At 42.1% G+C, this 16,408-nt stretch overlaps 1 protein-coding gene across 1 annotated transcript; it reads left to right on the top strand.

The window, feature by feature from the left end:
- Positions 1-16,050, top strand: LOC147360940 (lysozyme-like protein 1). The gene is made up of 5 exons (XM_086333910.1): positions 1-101; positions 4,552-4,714; positions 5,205-5,363; positions 14,946-15,024; positions 15,823-16,050. The coding sequence occupies exons 2-5, from the start codon at positions 4,576-4,578 to the stop codon at positions 15,890-15,892; spliced, it is 447 nt and encodes a 148-aa protein (XP_086190036.1). The 5' UTR covers positions 1-101; positions 4,552-4,575; the 3' UTR covers positions 15,893-16,050.
- Positions 16,051-16,408: the final 358 nt, after the last annotated feature.

The raw sequence follows: 16,408 nt of genomic DNA on the forward strand, positions 1-16,408 counted from the left end.
AGAAAGGTCCTTCGTTTGGCCAAGATCACTTGTGCCTGGTCAGGATCAGAATGGCTTCGTGGGATGCGGGAAGCTTGTGTGAGCTCCTAATCACTGATTAGGTAAGTAGAATGGTGTTTCTCCTCCAGAATCACCTGAGGCATGTCTCTGGGGCAGATACCCTTTTAATAAGACCTAAGAAGCACAAGCTGGAATCAAGATTGCCGGGAGAAATATCAATAACCTCAGATATGCAGATGACACCACCCTTATGGCAGAAAGTGAAGAGGAACTAAAAAGCCCCTTGATGAAAGTGAAAGAGGAGAGTGAAAAAGTTGGCTTAAAGCTCAACATTCAGAAAACGAAGATCATGGCATCTGGTCCCATCACTTCATGGGAAATAGATGGGGAAACAGTGGCTGACTTTATTTTTCTGTGCTCTAAAATCACTGCAGATGCTGATTGCAGCCATGAAATTAAAAGACACTTACTCCTTGGAAGGAAAGTTATGACCAACCTAGATAGCATATTCAAAAGCAGAGACATTACTTTGCCAACAAAGGTCCATCTAGTCAAGGCTATGGTTTTCCCAGTAGTCATGTATGGATTTGACAGTTGGACTGTGAAGAAAGCTGAGTGCCGAAGAATCGATGCTTTTGAATTGTGGTGTTGGAGAAGCCTCTTGAGAGTCCCTTGGACTGCAAGGAGATCCAACCAGTCCATTCTAAAGGAGATCAGCCCTCGGATTTCTTTGGAAGGAATGATGCTAAAGCTGAAACTCCAGTACTTTGGGCACCTCATGCAAAGAGTTGACTCATTGGAAAAGGTTCTGATGCTGGGAGGGATTGGAGGCAGGAGGAGAAGGGGATGACAGAGGATGAGATGGCTGGATGGCATCACCAACTCGATGGACATGAATTTGAGTGAACTCCGGGAGTTGGTGATGGACAGGGAGGCCTGGTGTGCTGCGATTCATGGGGTCGCAAAGAGTCAGACACGACTCAGCGATTGACCTGAACTGAACTGAAATCACTCTAGACTGGTTCCAGATAGGAAAAGGAATACGTCAAGGCTGTATATTGTCACCCTGCTTGTTTAACTTATATGCAGAGTACATCATGAGAAATGCCGGGCTGGATGAAGCACAAGCTAGAATCAAGATTGCCGGGAGAAATATCAATCACCTCAGATATGCAGATGACACCACCCTTATGGCAGAAAGTGAAGAAGAACTAAAGAGCCTCTTGATGAAAGTGAAAGAGGAGAGTGAAAAAGTTGGCTTACAGCACAACATTCAGAAAACAAAGATCAAGGCATCTGGTCCTATCACTTCATAGCGAATAGATGGGGAAACAATGGAAACAGTGGCTGACTTTATTTTTCTGGGCTCCAAAATCACTGCAGATGGTGATTGCAGCCATAAAATTAAAAGACACTTACTCCTTGGAAGGAAAGTTATGACCAACCTAGACAGCATATTAAAAAGCAGAGACATTACTTTGTCAGCAAAGGTCCATCTAGTCAAGACTATGGTTTTTCCAGGAGTCACGTACGGATGTGAAAGTTGGACTATAAAAGCTGAGCACAGAAGAACTGATTTTGAACTGTGGTGTTGGAGAAGAGTCTTGAGAGTCCCTTGGACTGCAAGGAGATCCAACCAGTCCATCCTAAAGGAAATCCGTCCTGGATGTTCATTGGAAGGACTGATGTTGAAGCTGAAACTCCAAAATTTTGGCCACCTGATGCGAAGAGCTGACTCGTCTGAAAAGACCCTGATGTTGGGAAAGATTGAAGGCAGGAGGAGAAGGGGATGACAGAGGATGAGATGGTTGAATGGCATCACCGACTTGATGGACATGAGTTTGGGTAGACTCTGGGAGTTGGTGATGGCCAGGGAGGCCTGGCCTGCTGTGGTTCATGGGGTCACAAAGAGTTGGACACGACTGAGCTACTGAACTGACTGACTGACTAAAATCACTCTGTTGAAGCCATCTGTCCCAAAGAATCAACAATGTAAACCCCCAGCTTGAAGGATGTAGAATGTCGTACTTGGGGCCACCACTGCTGTGGGCTTTTGTTTTATTTTGATTTGCTTGAGACCAGTGAGAGTCTAAAGATAAGGGATAGAAACCAACTGGATTTGTAAACTCTGTGTCATATACCTCGTTGGTCTCCCTCTCGGTGCCTGGCGCAGTGCTAGGGTATAGTTCCCTGCTATACATCAGGGGGCTTTGCTATAAAGGTCCAGATACTGAATATTTTAGACTTTATGGTCTATACAATTTCCAACACAACACTCAACTGTAAAAAGCAGCCGTATACAATATATTACTAGATGGGTATGGTTGTATCCTAATAAAACTTTACTTACAAAAAGCAGACCTATTTTACTGACCCTTGCTACTCACCAGTATGTATCTAGACACCCCATCTGGCATGTAGTCACCTTATTGGTCAGTTATCTTAAAGCCCCCATAATGATTCCTCTCTGGCCTTGCTGAATATTCAGCCTTGTTCTTAGCCTCTCCTCTCAACTGGGAAACTTAGCTCCATGAGGAGAAATGAACAACTCTAGAAATGTCTAGAAAATGATACTGGATGGAAGTATGTATGAATGTCAGGTTCAGAATCAGGAGCAGTTACCAGAGATGTCACTCCACCCTCATCTCAGCAAGGTTGACCTGTTTGGGGAAGACAAATTTCTCTGGAAGAAGAATCACTTCTGGAAAACCAGTAGCCAGCAAGGCATGGACTTTTTGATCCTACTTACTTTTCAAATGATTAGGTGGGAGTCCCTTTATGTCCTCCCACCACCAGCACTTTCTCCTCTTTTGACTCATCGTCATTTGTCCCCTTCTTGCTTGCCATTGACACCAAGCTTTTTGGGGGACCCATGAAACAGTGATGGAAGAACCCAGAAAAATACTATATTGCATTTGCAATATAACACTGATATTTTTGAAGTAACATTCCCATGTTTGGAAAAGTATCAAGAGAAAAAGGAGATAATGAGTTATGGGAAAAAAAAAAAAAGAGGAAAGATAAGGTGCTAAATATTCTACCTTCAGAATGGATACATGTATATGTATTGCTGAGTCCCTTTGCTGTCCGCCTGAAACTATCACAATATTGTTAATCAGCTATGTGCTGCGCTGTGCTTAGTCGCTCAGTCATGTCTGACTCTTTGTGACCCCATGGACTGTAGCCCGCCAGGCTCCTCTGTCCATGAAATTCCCCAGGAAAGAATACTGGAGTGGGTTGCCATGCCGTCCTCCAGGGGATCTTCCCAACCCAGAGATAAAACCCAGGTCTCCCACATTGCAGGTGGATTCTTTGTCTGAGCCACCAGGGAAGCCCGGTAGTCGGCTATACTCCAATGTAAAATTAAAAGGTTTTTTAAAAATAAAGATAAAAAATAAAACATTTCCTGTCTTCTAAAAAACTCTTCTCCCTTCAATAAACTCCCAACAATAAATCTTAAGGTTGTCTATGAAGACCCATGTATATCCATCTCTGGTTGAAACCGAGATGTCTGATTCCACGTGTACAGGTGATGCTTACCTCATTGTATTCTGGTTATTTCTAGTCATAGAGTTAATGGGGAATCCGAGAAATGTGTCACCCTCTGTGGATTCTTTCTGGACATCAGTAAAGGAAGGTTGATTCCCTTCCTTGCCAGGTCCCGGGAGCTTAGCATTTACTAGAAAGTAGCACGTAGAATGTGAGAGTTGGACTGTGAAGAAGGCTGAGCGCCGAAGAATTGATGCTTTTGAATTGTGGTGTTGGAGAAGACTCTTGAGAGTCCCATGGACTGCAAGGAGATCCAACCAGTCCATTCTGAAGGAGATCAGCCCTGGGATTTCTTTGGAGGGAATGATGCTAAAGCTGAAACTCCAGTACTTTGGCCACCTCATGCGAAGAGTTGACTCATTGGAAAAGACTCTGATGCTAGGAGGGATTGGGGGCAGGAGGAGAAGGGGACGACAGAGGATGAGATGGCTGGATGGCATCACTGACTCGATGGACATGAGTTTGAGTGAACTCCCGGAGTTGGTGTTGGACAGGGAGGCCTGGTGTGCTGAGATTCATGGGGTCGCAAAGAGTCAGACACGACTGAGCGACTGAACTGAACTGAGCATGTAGAATGGCTTCCTAGGTGTCACTAGTGGTAAAGAATCTGCCTGCCAATGCAGGAAACTTAGAGACTCGGGTTTGATCCCTGGGTTGGTAAGATCCCCTGGAAGAGGGCATGGCAACCCACTTCAGTATTCTTGACTGGAGAATCCCTTGGACAGAGGAGCCTGGTGGGCCACCGTCCATGGGGTCACAGAGTTGGACGTGACTGAAGTAACTGAACACACACGCACAATCATGTAGAAAGTTTTAGAGAGCCTGCAATCGTTCCTTCCCTGTACTATGTACTGTTGGCACTTGGGTTTTCCCTGATGCTGGTTCTCAGTGTTTACAAGTGACAGGACACATTCAGGCTGGCAGATTTGGAAGTTCTTGTTGGCGAGAAACTTTCTTGGGAATCAAGCAGGGTTGTCTGATGTGGTCTCTTATTTTTGACAGGTTCTGCCTTCAACAGGCCTGAGGATGAAGGCTGCTGGTATTTTGGCCCTGATGGGCTGCCTGGTCACAGTCGTTGAGCCCAAAGTCTACACTCGATGTAAACTGGCAAAAATATTTTCGAGGGCCAGCCTGGACAATTACCGAGGCTTTAGCCTTGGAAACTGTGAGATTTCTCCCTTCCTGTTCTCTTCCTGCCCTTTAACTCTTCCTTGAGATGTCAAAGGCCCCTCCCATATCCACTTCTTTTGGCTTCCAGCCTGTCCTTGCTCTGCCCCACCAGCGACGGCTGCTGGCTATTCACATGTCCTCCCCAACTGCTCTCCAGAGCTTCCCTCCCCCTCCCTGCCCCTCCTGTCCTCACTCCCGGAGTCCTGTGTGATTGACATCAGCAAGGGAAGGAGAAAACAGCCCCTCTTGCTGGCATTGCAAGGGGCAGACCTGATACTTAGTCTGGTCCAGGGTCAGCTGCTGACTAGGTGTGCCACCCTGCCCAGCCTGTGCCTCTCAGGTGTGCTACCTGCCCTGACACTCCCCAGGGCGTGTCGGGAGCAAAGCATCGGTGTAATACCTATAAGGGAACTCTCCCCTAAGAGCAGGTAGGAGGAAACGATGAATTTCTTTTATTGACACTCCTGGCTTTTTTTCCCCTCTAGGGATCTGCATGGCCTACTATGAGAGCCACTACAACACCACGGCTCAGACCCAACTGGAGGACGGAAGCACCGACTATGGCATCTTTCAGATAAACAGCGACACGTGGTGCAGAAGTACAAAGCTACAAGAGAAAAACCGCTGTCACGTGGCCTGCTCAGGTAGGCTTTTGATTCCGCAAATATCATCCTTAGGAACAGACAGGAAAGCTAACCATGGAGTATCTACCCATCTTCTGCTTTAACCAAAATTTGGAAGTTCAGATGTGCAAGTGGGTCTGTAAATAAATTATTATAAATTATTCAAGAGTTTCCCAAAGTGGCACTCACAACCTTGTGGTCAACTTGTCCAAAGATGGTTTATTCCATCCAGGGTTTATTCCATCCAGCACAAAAACAGGGGCCTGGACAAACGACCTGACTACACTTCCATGCATAGAGAGGTTAAATATGTTCGTTAAGAAGGAGAAAGATGTTTGCTAGCTGCTTTCCATAAGCAATCCACTCAAAAGATGCAGTTGAAGCTTCTTTATACAGAATGAGACAAATTCACTTCACACAGCACTTCTTCAACAGTAGAAATGATGCTAGAATTTATTTCTAAGTCTTTCTCTTTAATCACTCAGGAAATATATGTGGGCATAGAATTGAGCATAGCAGGACTCTTCAGACATGAATTCTGGTGTTAAGAATGCTTATACAAAGTTATATAAATGACTGTAAACAGGTGTGAGCTGCAGAGGAAAGAGATGTTATTAATAAAGTCATGGGAAGCTTTATAGACATCATGATATTTTATTTAATATTTGGAAGATAGATAAGATTTGGAAATTCAAGGATAGAGAAGTGTTATTCCAGTTAAGGAGAACAAAAAAGCAAAAACGTGCATAAAATATAACAGGACATGTGGTTGGAAAGTTTGATGACTACCTGACCATGAAGGGCCTTGGACCCAAGCTGAGGAGAGTGCACTGATTTCTGCCCACACTAGGAAATCAGAATGGGTCAGTGGCATTGCTTCAGAAAAATGAATATGCAAGCTGGATATGAGAGATTAAAGAAGAGACAATTTAATTGCCCCTCCAATTGTTGAGGTGAGAAATAAACAGACCAGAATGATGGTCATGGCTGGCAGTATAGAGAAGAACATGCAAGAGACAGCAGTAGAAGGATGAAGCAAAGTAAATGACGGTCTTGTTTGCTCACCTGTAGAATGCAAACCCCATGAGGGCAGGAGTTCTAGTTCAATCACTGATGCATTCTCAATGCCTAGAATGCTCCCTGGCCATTGGAGCTCAAGAAATATTCATTGACTAAATCAATGGAGGGAAGGTCAAAAGACTGAAGACAAGGAGCCATAAAATATTCTCCAGCAAATTCCTTAAGAGCAGGAAATAAATTTTTAATTTCTCGTAGACATGCACAAGATAATCAGTAACCAAGTGTGAATGTATGAATGACCGCACACTGTGTTAATTTACCTAATAAATTAGTAGTCCCTGCCCCTACTTTACTGTGGAATGCTCACTACCTCCTGAGGCCAACCACTCAATTTTTGGTCAGCCTTTATTTTAGAACATTCTTTTGTTGAGCCAAAATCCATCTCCTCATAGTGTTCTCCCATTAATGCTGGTTTCTCCTTCTGGATTTATTAAAAACCAATTTTCTCTGTTTTATACATTGTTGTTGTTCAGTTGCTTAGTTTTGTCCGACTCTTTGTGACCCCATGGACTGTAGCATGCCAGTTTCCTCTGTCCTCCACTATCTCCTGCAGTTTGCTCAAATTCATGCCCATCGAGTCGGTGATGCTATCTAACCATCTTATCTTCTGCTGCCCCCTTCTCCTTTTGCCTTCAACTTATCAAATGTTTGAAAATGATGATTAGGAGGTACTTCTCATCTCCAAATCTTATCTCCCAGACTAAAACATTTAATACCTTCACTTTTCTACAGATAGGACTTTTAAAAACCCTCCCCTTCCTGGTTAATCTCATTAGCATACCCTATGAGCTTGCCACTAGAGTCTTCCAGTTAAATATGGCGGTCGGATGTGTAAATACTGTTCCAAGCTGAAAGTGAGAGGACTAATGGTGACTAATTTAGCAATTAGAGAAATCTGAATCCTAAGCTGACCGTGGGAAAGCCAAAAAGCAACCACAGGATCCCAAAAGAGCTCAGAAATCAGCAACATCAGCTACTTCCAGAAACTGGGCTGAAGGCAGGCTAAAAACGGTATGATTAATTGGAAAGTCAGTTAAACAGCAGCTGACTCATCTCCTGATTCCATTCATCTATTGACTGTGCCTCCCAACCCTGGCAAGTTACTGGAGCTCTCTTGGACAGAATAGGTAGAAATTCTCTCATTGAGGAACCTCACCAACCTTTGAGTGTGAGAGCTCCATCCTAAGAGGGAGTCAAGTTCCTGTAGTTCCAGTTACCTCCCTCCACTCTGATCCCTGAACGATGGCAGCCAGCCTAGTCTTTCCAGAAGAGAAGACCCTAGTCTAGGGAATCCAGACAGAGGAAAAGGAAAACTAGATTCTGAGTGGGGGCTTCCCAGTGAACAAACTAGCTAGATCTCCCTCAGTGAGATGCACAGTTGAAAATCCCCACCTCTCTACTGGATTCCTAATCAGCTATTTTTTTTTTTTTTTTTTAGCATCCTTCTCTTAAATAAGTGCAGCTAACTAGAAATCTGCCAATGACTAGACTTCATAGGCTGTCACTGGCATGAGAAAATGAGACCATCACCAACAACAAAAACCAGATAAAAGTAATTTGTTGAAAGCAGAGATATACAGCAAAATGAAAACAACTATTATTAATATCTTTGGTATATTTAATTTAGAATGAATTTCTTATAGACAGCATATAATTGAATGCTGCTTTTAGAGCTTGTCCAACAATCTCTGCTTTTTCACAGGAATGTTTAGATCAGGGATCTTTTTATGAAAGGAATAAATAATAAATAATTTATGTTTTGTGAGCCATATAGTCTCTTTTGTAATTATTCAACTTGTCATACAGCACAAAAGCAGCCACAGACAGTATAGAAATGAATAGGCATCATTGTGTTCTAATAAAACTTTATGTACAAAAATGGAGGGTGGGTCTGTGGGCCATAGTTTGTGCTGAACTTTGATTTAGATTATTTATATTTAATGTAATTGCTGATATGATTACTTTAAAATCCACCATGTTGTTATTTGTTTCCTATTTGTTCCATCTACCCATCTACTCTTGGTTTATTTTTCCTGACTTTTGGATTAAGTGAATATTTTCCAGTATTTGATTTTATTTCTATCACTGGCTTTTTAAGTATATGTGTGCATGCTTAATTAGTCTCTCAGTTGTGTCTGACTCTTTGCGACCCCATGGACTGTAGCCCTCCAGGCCCCTCTGTCCATGAAATTTCCCAGGCAAGAATTCTGGTGTGGGTAGCCATTCCCTTCTCCAGGGGATCTTCCAAATCCAGGGATCAAACTCGGGTCTCCTGCATTGCAGACTAATTCTCTACCATCTGAGCCACCAGGAAAGCCCTTATTAACTTTATTTCTGTTTTATTTTTAGCATATCTTCTAGGGTTTACAATATGCATCACTTTCCACCTCCAAATAACATTATGCCACTTCACATATAATAAAGTTGACACTTGAACAAGGTATTACTAAAGCCTACCATTGACTAGAACCCTTACCAACAGCATAAACAGATGATTAACACATATTTTGTATATGTATTATATACTGTATCCTTACAATAGAGTAAGTTAGAGAAAAAAACATTATTAAGAAAATGATAAGGAAGAGAAAATACATTTACTCTATCATATGTATTGATTCTGTAAGCTTATATCACCTGTTTGTAAGATGAATTATCTGTCAGTACCCACATCAATTTTGTTTTAGATATTTTAGATGATACAAAACACTGTAGATGTTATATATATTACTAACACTGGACTATCTATTACTATCTTTTCATTACTAAAATGAAAAGATAATGTGAAAAAGGAATTCATATTTATAGGTATAATGATTCATGCATTAATAACCAAGAAGCAACAATATGATCACTTTATGATTGCCTAGTGCCATCAATACAATTGCCTCACAATAGCCCAGCCTATACTCTAATGAATGGTTAGAAAATTTTTATGGCATGCAGTATTGCAGTCATATTCATAATAAAGTATTGGAAGCATTGTTGCATTTTTAAATGAGAGAAAGAGACATACTGTACGGTGATTTAATTCTCTGAAGGCAAAGTTATAAAACAGGAAGGGAGCTAAAGTGAAAGTTGCTCAGTTGTGTCTGACTCTTTGTGACCCCATGGACTGTAGCTCTCCAGACTTCTCTGTCCATGGGACTCTCCAGACAAGGATACTGGAGTGGGTAGCTGTTCCCTTCCCCAGGGGATCTTCCCAACCCAGGGACTGAACCCAGGTCTCTAGCACTGCAGGCAGATTCTTTATCGTCTGAACCACTAGGGAAGCCCAGGGAAGCTTACACATTGTTAGTTTTATATTAAATAATCACTCACCTTGTGCCTATTAAGGATAGACTAGTGCCTACACAAGAGAAGGGAACAACAGAGGATGAGATGTTTGGATGGCATCACCAACTCAATGCACATGAGTCTGAGTGAGCTCTGGAAGTTGGTGATGGACAGGGAAGCCTAGGCGTGCTGCAGTCCATGGGGTCACAAAGAGTTGGACACAACTAAGCGACTGAACTAAACTGAGTGCCTACATATATTTTATGCATTTATGACATATCTAACTATTAATTTTTGATATTTCTAGGCTATGTGGTTTACAAGTGTTTTCAAACTGTCACAAATCTCAAAAAAAATGTTTCCAATATATTCACTGAAAAAAAAATCCAAACCAATGTTTTTCAAGGATCTGCTGCATAAGAATTTTATACTATTGTGGTTCAATTTTACCCATCATGTCTTCTGTGCTAAGTTGTCATCCTTTTTACTTCCACATGTTATACACTTCACAATGCTTTTAAAAAATAATTTTATTTATTTATTTTTGGCTGTGCTGGGTCTTTGTTGCTGTGTGGTCTTTTTCTCTAGTGGCAGCAAACAGAGGTTACTCTAGTTATGCTCAGGCTTCTCATTGTGGTGGCTTCTCTTGTTTTGGAGCATGGGCTCTAGGGCGTATGGGCTTCAGTAGTTGTAGTCATGGGCTCAGAAGTTGTGGTCCCCGGGCTCTGGAGCACAGGTTCAGTAGCTGTGGCACATGCGCTTGGTTACTCCAAAGCATGTAGGGTATTCCCAGACCGGCGATTAAACCCGTGTCTCTTGCATTGGCAGGCGGATTCTTTACCATTGAGCCACCAGGGAAGCGTGATGTATGCATTTCTACATACATTACATGCATGCTCTACACCTCACAACATGTATAGACACAGTAAATTTTTTATTATTTTTGCTTTTAATGACTAACTTTTAAGTAAAATGTTCAGATGAGAAGGATCTCTTTACATTTACCATAATATTTATCATTTGGGGCTTTCCGGGTGGTTCATTCGGAGAAGGCAGTGGCACCCCCTCCAGTACTCTTGCCTGGAAAATCCCATGGACAGAGGAGCCCAGTAGGCTCCAGTCCATGGGGTTGTGAAGAGTCAGACACGACTGAGCGACTTCACTTTCACTTTTCACTTTCATGCATTGGAGAAGGAAGGGGCAACCCACTCCAGTGTTCTTGCCTGGAGAATCCCAGGGACGGGGGAGGCTGGTGGGTTGCCGTCTATGGGGTCGCACAGAGTCGGACACTGTGTGGACTGAAGAGACTTAGCAGCAGCAGCAGGTGGTTCAGTGGTAAAGAATCCACCTACCAATGCAAGAGGCTCAGATTCTATCCCTGGGTTGGGAAGATGCCCTGGAGAAGGAAATGGTAACCCACTCCAGCATTCTTGCCTGGAAAATTCCATGAACAGAGGATCCTGGCGTGCCGCAGTCCATGGGGTCACAAGAGTCAGATACGACTGAGCACACACACATTTACCAATTACAACATTCTCTATACCTTTGGTGCCTTCGTTTGGACACACAGTTAAGGGCTATTTCCTTTCAGCCTAAAGAACATCCTTGAACAATTTCCTGGAGTAGAATTCTTCTAGGAAGCATCTTCCTGCTTTTGTGTGTCTGAAAATGTCTATATTGCATTTTCTTCTATAAGAGATATTTTCTACATATATAAAACTCTAAGCTGACAGATGGAGAAGGAAATGACACCCCATTCCAGTATTATTGCCTGGAAAATCCCATAGACGGAGGAGCCTGGTAGGCTTCAGTCCATGGACACAACTGAGCGACTTCACTTTCACTTTCAAGCTGACATATTTTTCTCCCAGTTTACTAAATATGTCCATTATCTTCTGCTTGACTTGTTTATTATGAGAAATCAGTGATTTTCTCACTTGAGTTCCCTATGTGTATCATGTCCTTTTTCTCCATCCCCTTTTACAATTTCTTCATCAACAATATCTAGCAATTTGATCACAAATGCCTATTTTTTCATGTTTATTTTGCTTGATATTCACTAAAATTTTGGATCCCTGAGTGAATAATGTTTAAACGTTCTCCTTCTAAGAGTCTAATAACACATATCCTAGATCATTTTTGTATTTGCACTGGTCACCGAGACTCTTCTTTTTTTTTCAGAACTTTTCCCTTTCTGTGTTTTATTTTCAATCATTTTATGTTCAAGATCTCTGATCATTTTTGTGCAGTGCCTGATCTATTAAATTCAGCAACTGAATGTTTCATTTCAGATATTGTATTTTTTCAATGCCAGGTAATTATATTATTTCTTTCATTTGATTGATGTTTTCCTATAAGTCCTTGTTATCAATAAACATATTTATAAGCACTGTTTTAAATTTCTTATCTAATTCAATCATCTCTGTCATTTCTAGGTCTTTCTTCTGGCTGTGAATTATGTTTTTATACCTTTTTGTACATTTCATCAATTTTTTACTGGATACTAGACTGCGTGTATATTACATTGTTGAGTGTCTGGATTATGCTGTGTTCCTTTAAGGATTATTGAAGTTCATCTTGGCAAGTAGTTAATTCTGGTCCGGTACATTCTAGAGCAGTCTTTATGGGAGGGCTCGTGCAGCCTTACTATCAAGGTATTTATCTATAGCATCTCTTGAATAAACAAGGGCTCAGCAAAATCTTTCTCCTCTGGCCAGTAACAGATCACGACTCCCCACGTGAGCCCTGCAATTGCTGAGGTTCCTGGTAGCAGTTTTCTGCTTACTCTCATGGAGTTTTTCAGTCAAAGACTCAGAGGTCTCTCTCTGCAGAGTTCTGGCACAGTCCTGGGTGGCTCCTTCCTCACAGGGGCCCCTCTCCACAAATTCCAACTGTCTTGGCCTCTGATCTCTACTTACATTGCCTTAGCCTGCCTGGATTCTACCTTTGTGGTCTGGAAAGTGCCTCTGGGCAGAAAGTCACAGCAATCCCAAGGCTCACCTCATCTGGTTTCTATCCCTCAAAGATTCTGCATTCATTCCCTATTGTCTAGCTGTCTAGCTGTTACAGTAGGAGAGAAAATCTCTAGTGCATCATGGCCAAGCTTGACTTTATGTGCAGTTTACTAACTGAATATTGTCCAATGAACAATTATTGAAATGTGGGCTAAATTTATATTTATTTGCAAGACAACAGTGGATTCTCAGAAATTAAAATGTTAGATGGCTTATAGTTAGAGGTGAAGGATCAGTCATATCTGTTTTCTCATAAAAAGAGCTTGGGAGTTTTAGGGAAAGCTTTAAAATAGAAAACAGGATGTTGGTTTTATATCCTAATCACCCTCCATGACTGTCTTCCCCCAGCCTCAGGCCAGAGAGGCTATAATTAGGGACAATGTCATTCTGTCCCATGGATTACAGAAGTAGGGCTATTCGTCATGGAAACCTGGAAACAAGCTAGCATTGGGGTGTGTGTGCAACGTAGGTGGCATCTCATGTGTGTACAAAATACACGCACTTCATGCCCATCTACTGAAGCTAGTCCTCTTCTCAATCCCAGACCAGACCATGTGCCTCAAATTACTGTCAACCTTCCCCAAATTATTTGGACATAGTATTTTTTATATAGAGATATAAATATATCTATGTATATACACACACATGCATATAATAATATAATAGCCATTTTTGTTTCCCTCCAATAACTTAGTCCTTATTAAAATAGACTTTAAGGAAGCAGTCATTGCCTTCTATACCTAGTATAGCCCACCTATATTAATCTCTGTTTCTCCTACCAGCCTGGTATCTGAGTTGGCTGTTGCTACTTCAGAAAGGACAAGGAGATGTAAATTTTGGGGTTTTGCAGAACTCCACCAAATAGAATTGGTTGTTTTTTGTGTAGATTGTTGCTGTTTTCTGTTGTTGGATGGGGGAGAATAAAAGATTCTCTTGAATGATGTTTGATATTCAACAGAACCCTCTCCTTATCCATGTGTGACTAAACAGAATTGTCTATTTGAACACTGAGCAGAAGCCACTGTTGGCTCAGGTCCTTGTACATACGTGCTCCCTGGGCTCATTTCTGCCCCTTTGCTGCCCCACTGTGGTGATTTCACTGTGTTTCCACATTTTAGCCCAGAGCCAGGTTCTTTATTCCCCCGCCCCCTACCCCTTTAATATATTTTCCTAAAGAAATTCACGCTTCCATGCAACTTGTTGTTGTTTGTTTTTTGGTATTTGCAAAACATCTTACTTGGACAACAAAATGGTAGAACACAGTGGGACGTTGACAGACACTCTCCATGAATTGCACAGCCTGGGCCTGCAGCACCCACCCTTCCCACCGACCTGTGCACGGCGTCTCCAGACTAGCAACCCGCTTCACCCCCAGTGGGAGCCTTGCTCTCTGTGTGCAGGTCTAGCAGAACATCCTCTGCAGATCGCAGCTACAGTCTCCCCTGCCCACTGCTGCTTCCCCCCATTCTTCTACAGGTGTGGATCCCTAACAAAAACACCTTGCACCCCAAACTCACCTCCATATATACTTCTGGAGAACGCAACCTGAAACAGAAATGACGTTGGGCTTTTTTGTTTATTTGCCTTTTCCTGTCATATTCGTGTTGAGAAGGATTTTGAGGTCACTTCTGGTGAAGTGATATGAATTAATACAGTTTCAGTTGAAAGATTTGTTATGTCTGAAAGCCATAGAAAAAGTAATAAAGGCAAAGGTTTCACATAAAGCTTAAAGTTTTCTTCATGTGAAAAATATTTTGGGTATAAAAAAAAGTTTAATGCACAAAACAGAAAGCTACAATAAATGGAAGTTTAATCATTACCTATAAGGAGATCTTACATGCCAAATTAACATGAGTAAAGAAAACACTACTGTCCTGTCCAGCTTTTATGTTTCTTTAGGACAGAAACATTTTCCTATTGTGTTTTACCTAAACACATTTCCAAAAAAAATTTTTCCTATTGTGTTTTCCCTAAACACACTTCCAAAAGCCCTTCAGGGCTGGTCTATTCCTCTGTCAAAGAGTCCTAAACTTCAAGATGTGGATGGCCTAGAAACAAAAACAATCTTTTCTTTGTGAAGAAGTGGAACAACAACAACAAAAAGGAGACAGCTCATAGTTCTTCCAACCCTCTTGCTCCAAAATGCAGTGAGAAAAGTGAAGAAAATCTGATTTGGGCTTCCCCTCCTCTAACAGCAAATTCTCAGCTAACCCTCTACTGCTCTCTCTTACAGCCTTGATGACTGATGACCTCACGGATGCAATTATCTGTGCCAAGAAAATTGTTAAAGAAACGGATGGCATGAACTACTGGTAAGAGTCTCCTTGGGAGACAAGCTGACATGGGTGAAACCCTTTGTGTGTGTGTTCATCAAAGCTGCAGGAGATGGGAACAAGTTCCCCTCTGCAGAGTGGTCCAGCAATTTCCACTTGACCTCATCTATGTCATCCTCCATTGCTGTGTGGGTATGCAGTGAACATGGGATTAGTATGGGGGGTAGAGGGTTAGGGAGTCAGAATTATTTGCAATTGCTTTTCATATCAAGATGTTCCAAACAATGAAGAGAGGGCTGTTTTCTCATGTGAACTGGAGAGCATCAGTGAAGACAATACACCAGAAGAAAAAGCTCGAGCTTGCTCTAAATTTGGATACGATTCGGGAAGTCAGTGGCAGTGAGAGGAAAATAACCATGTCGGTTACATGAGAAATTGACAGGAAACTTCCCCAGGTTGTGTGTGAGCTATGGCTTAGCCAGTGCCCACTGGCTCTCTGCGGCTGTGTTTTCTTGTGAACATCGCTGATTGGGTCACTCACTTGCAGAACCCAAATTTTAAGAGATGTGGATGTTTAACTAAATGCCCCATCCTTATAAAAGTTGTTTGCTTGTTGCTGAGGCTCATATAGACTAGGAGAAAACCAGGGAGAGGGAAGTCTTAAGGCAAAAAAGATGGAGTCTTTAGATCAGGACTTGGATCAGGACCAGAAACAAATGACACTAAACGCTGGGCACTGCTGGTTAAGTGGGTTACTTGTCTATATGGTTTTTGAGCCTCAGAGCATTTGGGCTGTCACACTTTGCTCTGTTGTTCCTTCTTCCCTCTCCTCCCCAGGCAAGGCTGGAAGAAGAACTGTGAGGGCAGAGACCTGTCTGAGTGGAAAAAGGGATGTGAGGTTTCATGAACTGGACAGTATCAAGGATGCTTCATGACAGGCCCTAGTGAGAGTGGTCATGTCATCTTCTCCTCCATCCTCCTGATGGTCCTTCTCAAAGTTGGAGAGCGAAAGTTAAGGTATATTTTTAAGGAAATAAATATTTCCATTTAAATGTCTTGACTTCACCCTGACTCAGTTTCAATGATGTCATAATAGCACAAGGTTAAGACTTGAAAAGTAACCTATAAAATGTTCTAGTCCTAGGAGAAAAAAACTTCTCTTCTTTATGGCTGCATATTTTAAAAATACAATTCCCGGGTCCAGGGGAACACTAGAGGAATGACAGTAGTTTGCTGACCCCTGTCCTGGAGCATTGAGTCCTTCTCCTCGTCATTGGATGTATAGCCCTTTCTCAGCTCCACTGTCCTGGAGAGAATGTTCCCACTTCCTCCAGGCAGTTGTGAGAGACATTCTAATAGGACCAAATACTGAAGTTGCAGCTCTTAGCTCCAGTGTTCCCCATGTATTCCAACATCCATTTAA

This window comes from Bos grunniens, chromosome 13 (assembly GCF_055505025.1).
Source record: "Bos grunniens cultivar Pamir isolate PY7600 chromosome 13, Bosgru_T2T1.0, whole genome shotgun sequence".
Lineage (NCBI taxonomy): Eukaryota > Metazoa > Chordata > Mammalia > Artiodactyla > Bovidae > Bos > Bos grunniens.

Coding starts and splice junctions, on each gene's coding strand:
- LOC147360940 (XM_086333910.1), top strand. CDS start 4,576: ATGAAGGCTGCTGGTATTTTGGCCCTGATGGGCTGCCTGGTCACAGTC. Junction 4,715..5,204: donor AGGCTTTAGCCTTGGAAACT/GTGAGATTTCTC, acceptor TTTCCCCTCTAG/GGATCTGCATGGCCTACTAT. Junction 5,364..14,945: donor CTGTCACGTGGCCTGCTCAG/GTAGGCTTTTGA, acceptor TCTCTCTTACAG/CCTTGATGACTGATGACCTC.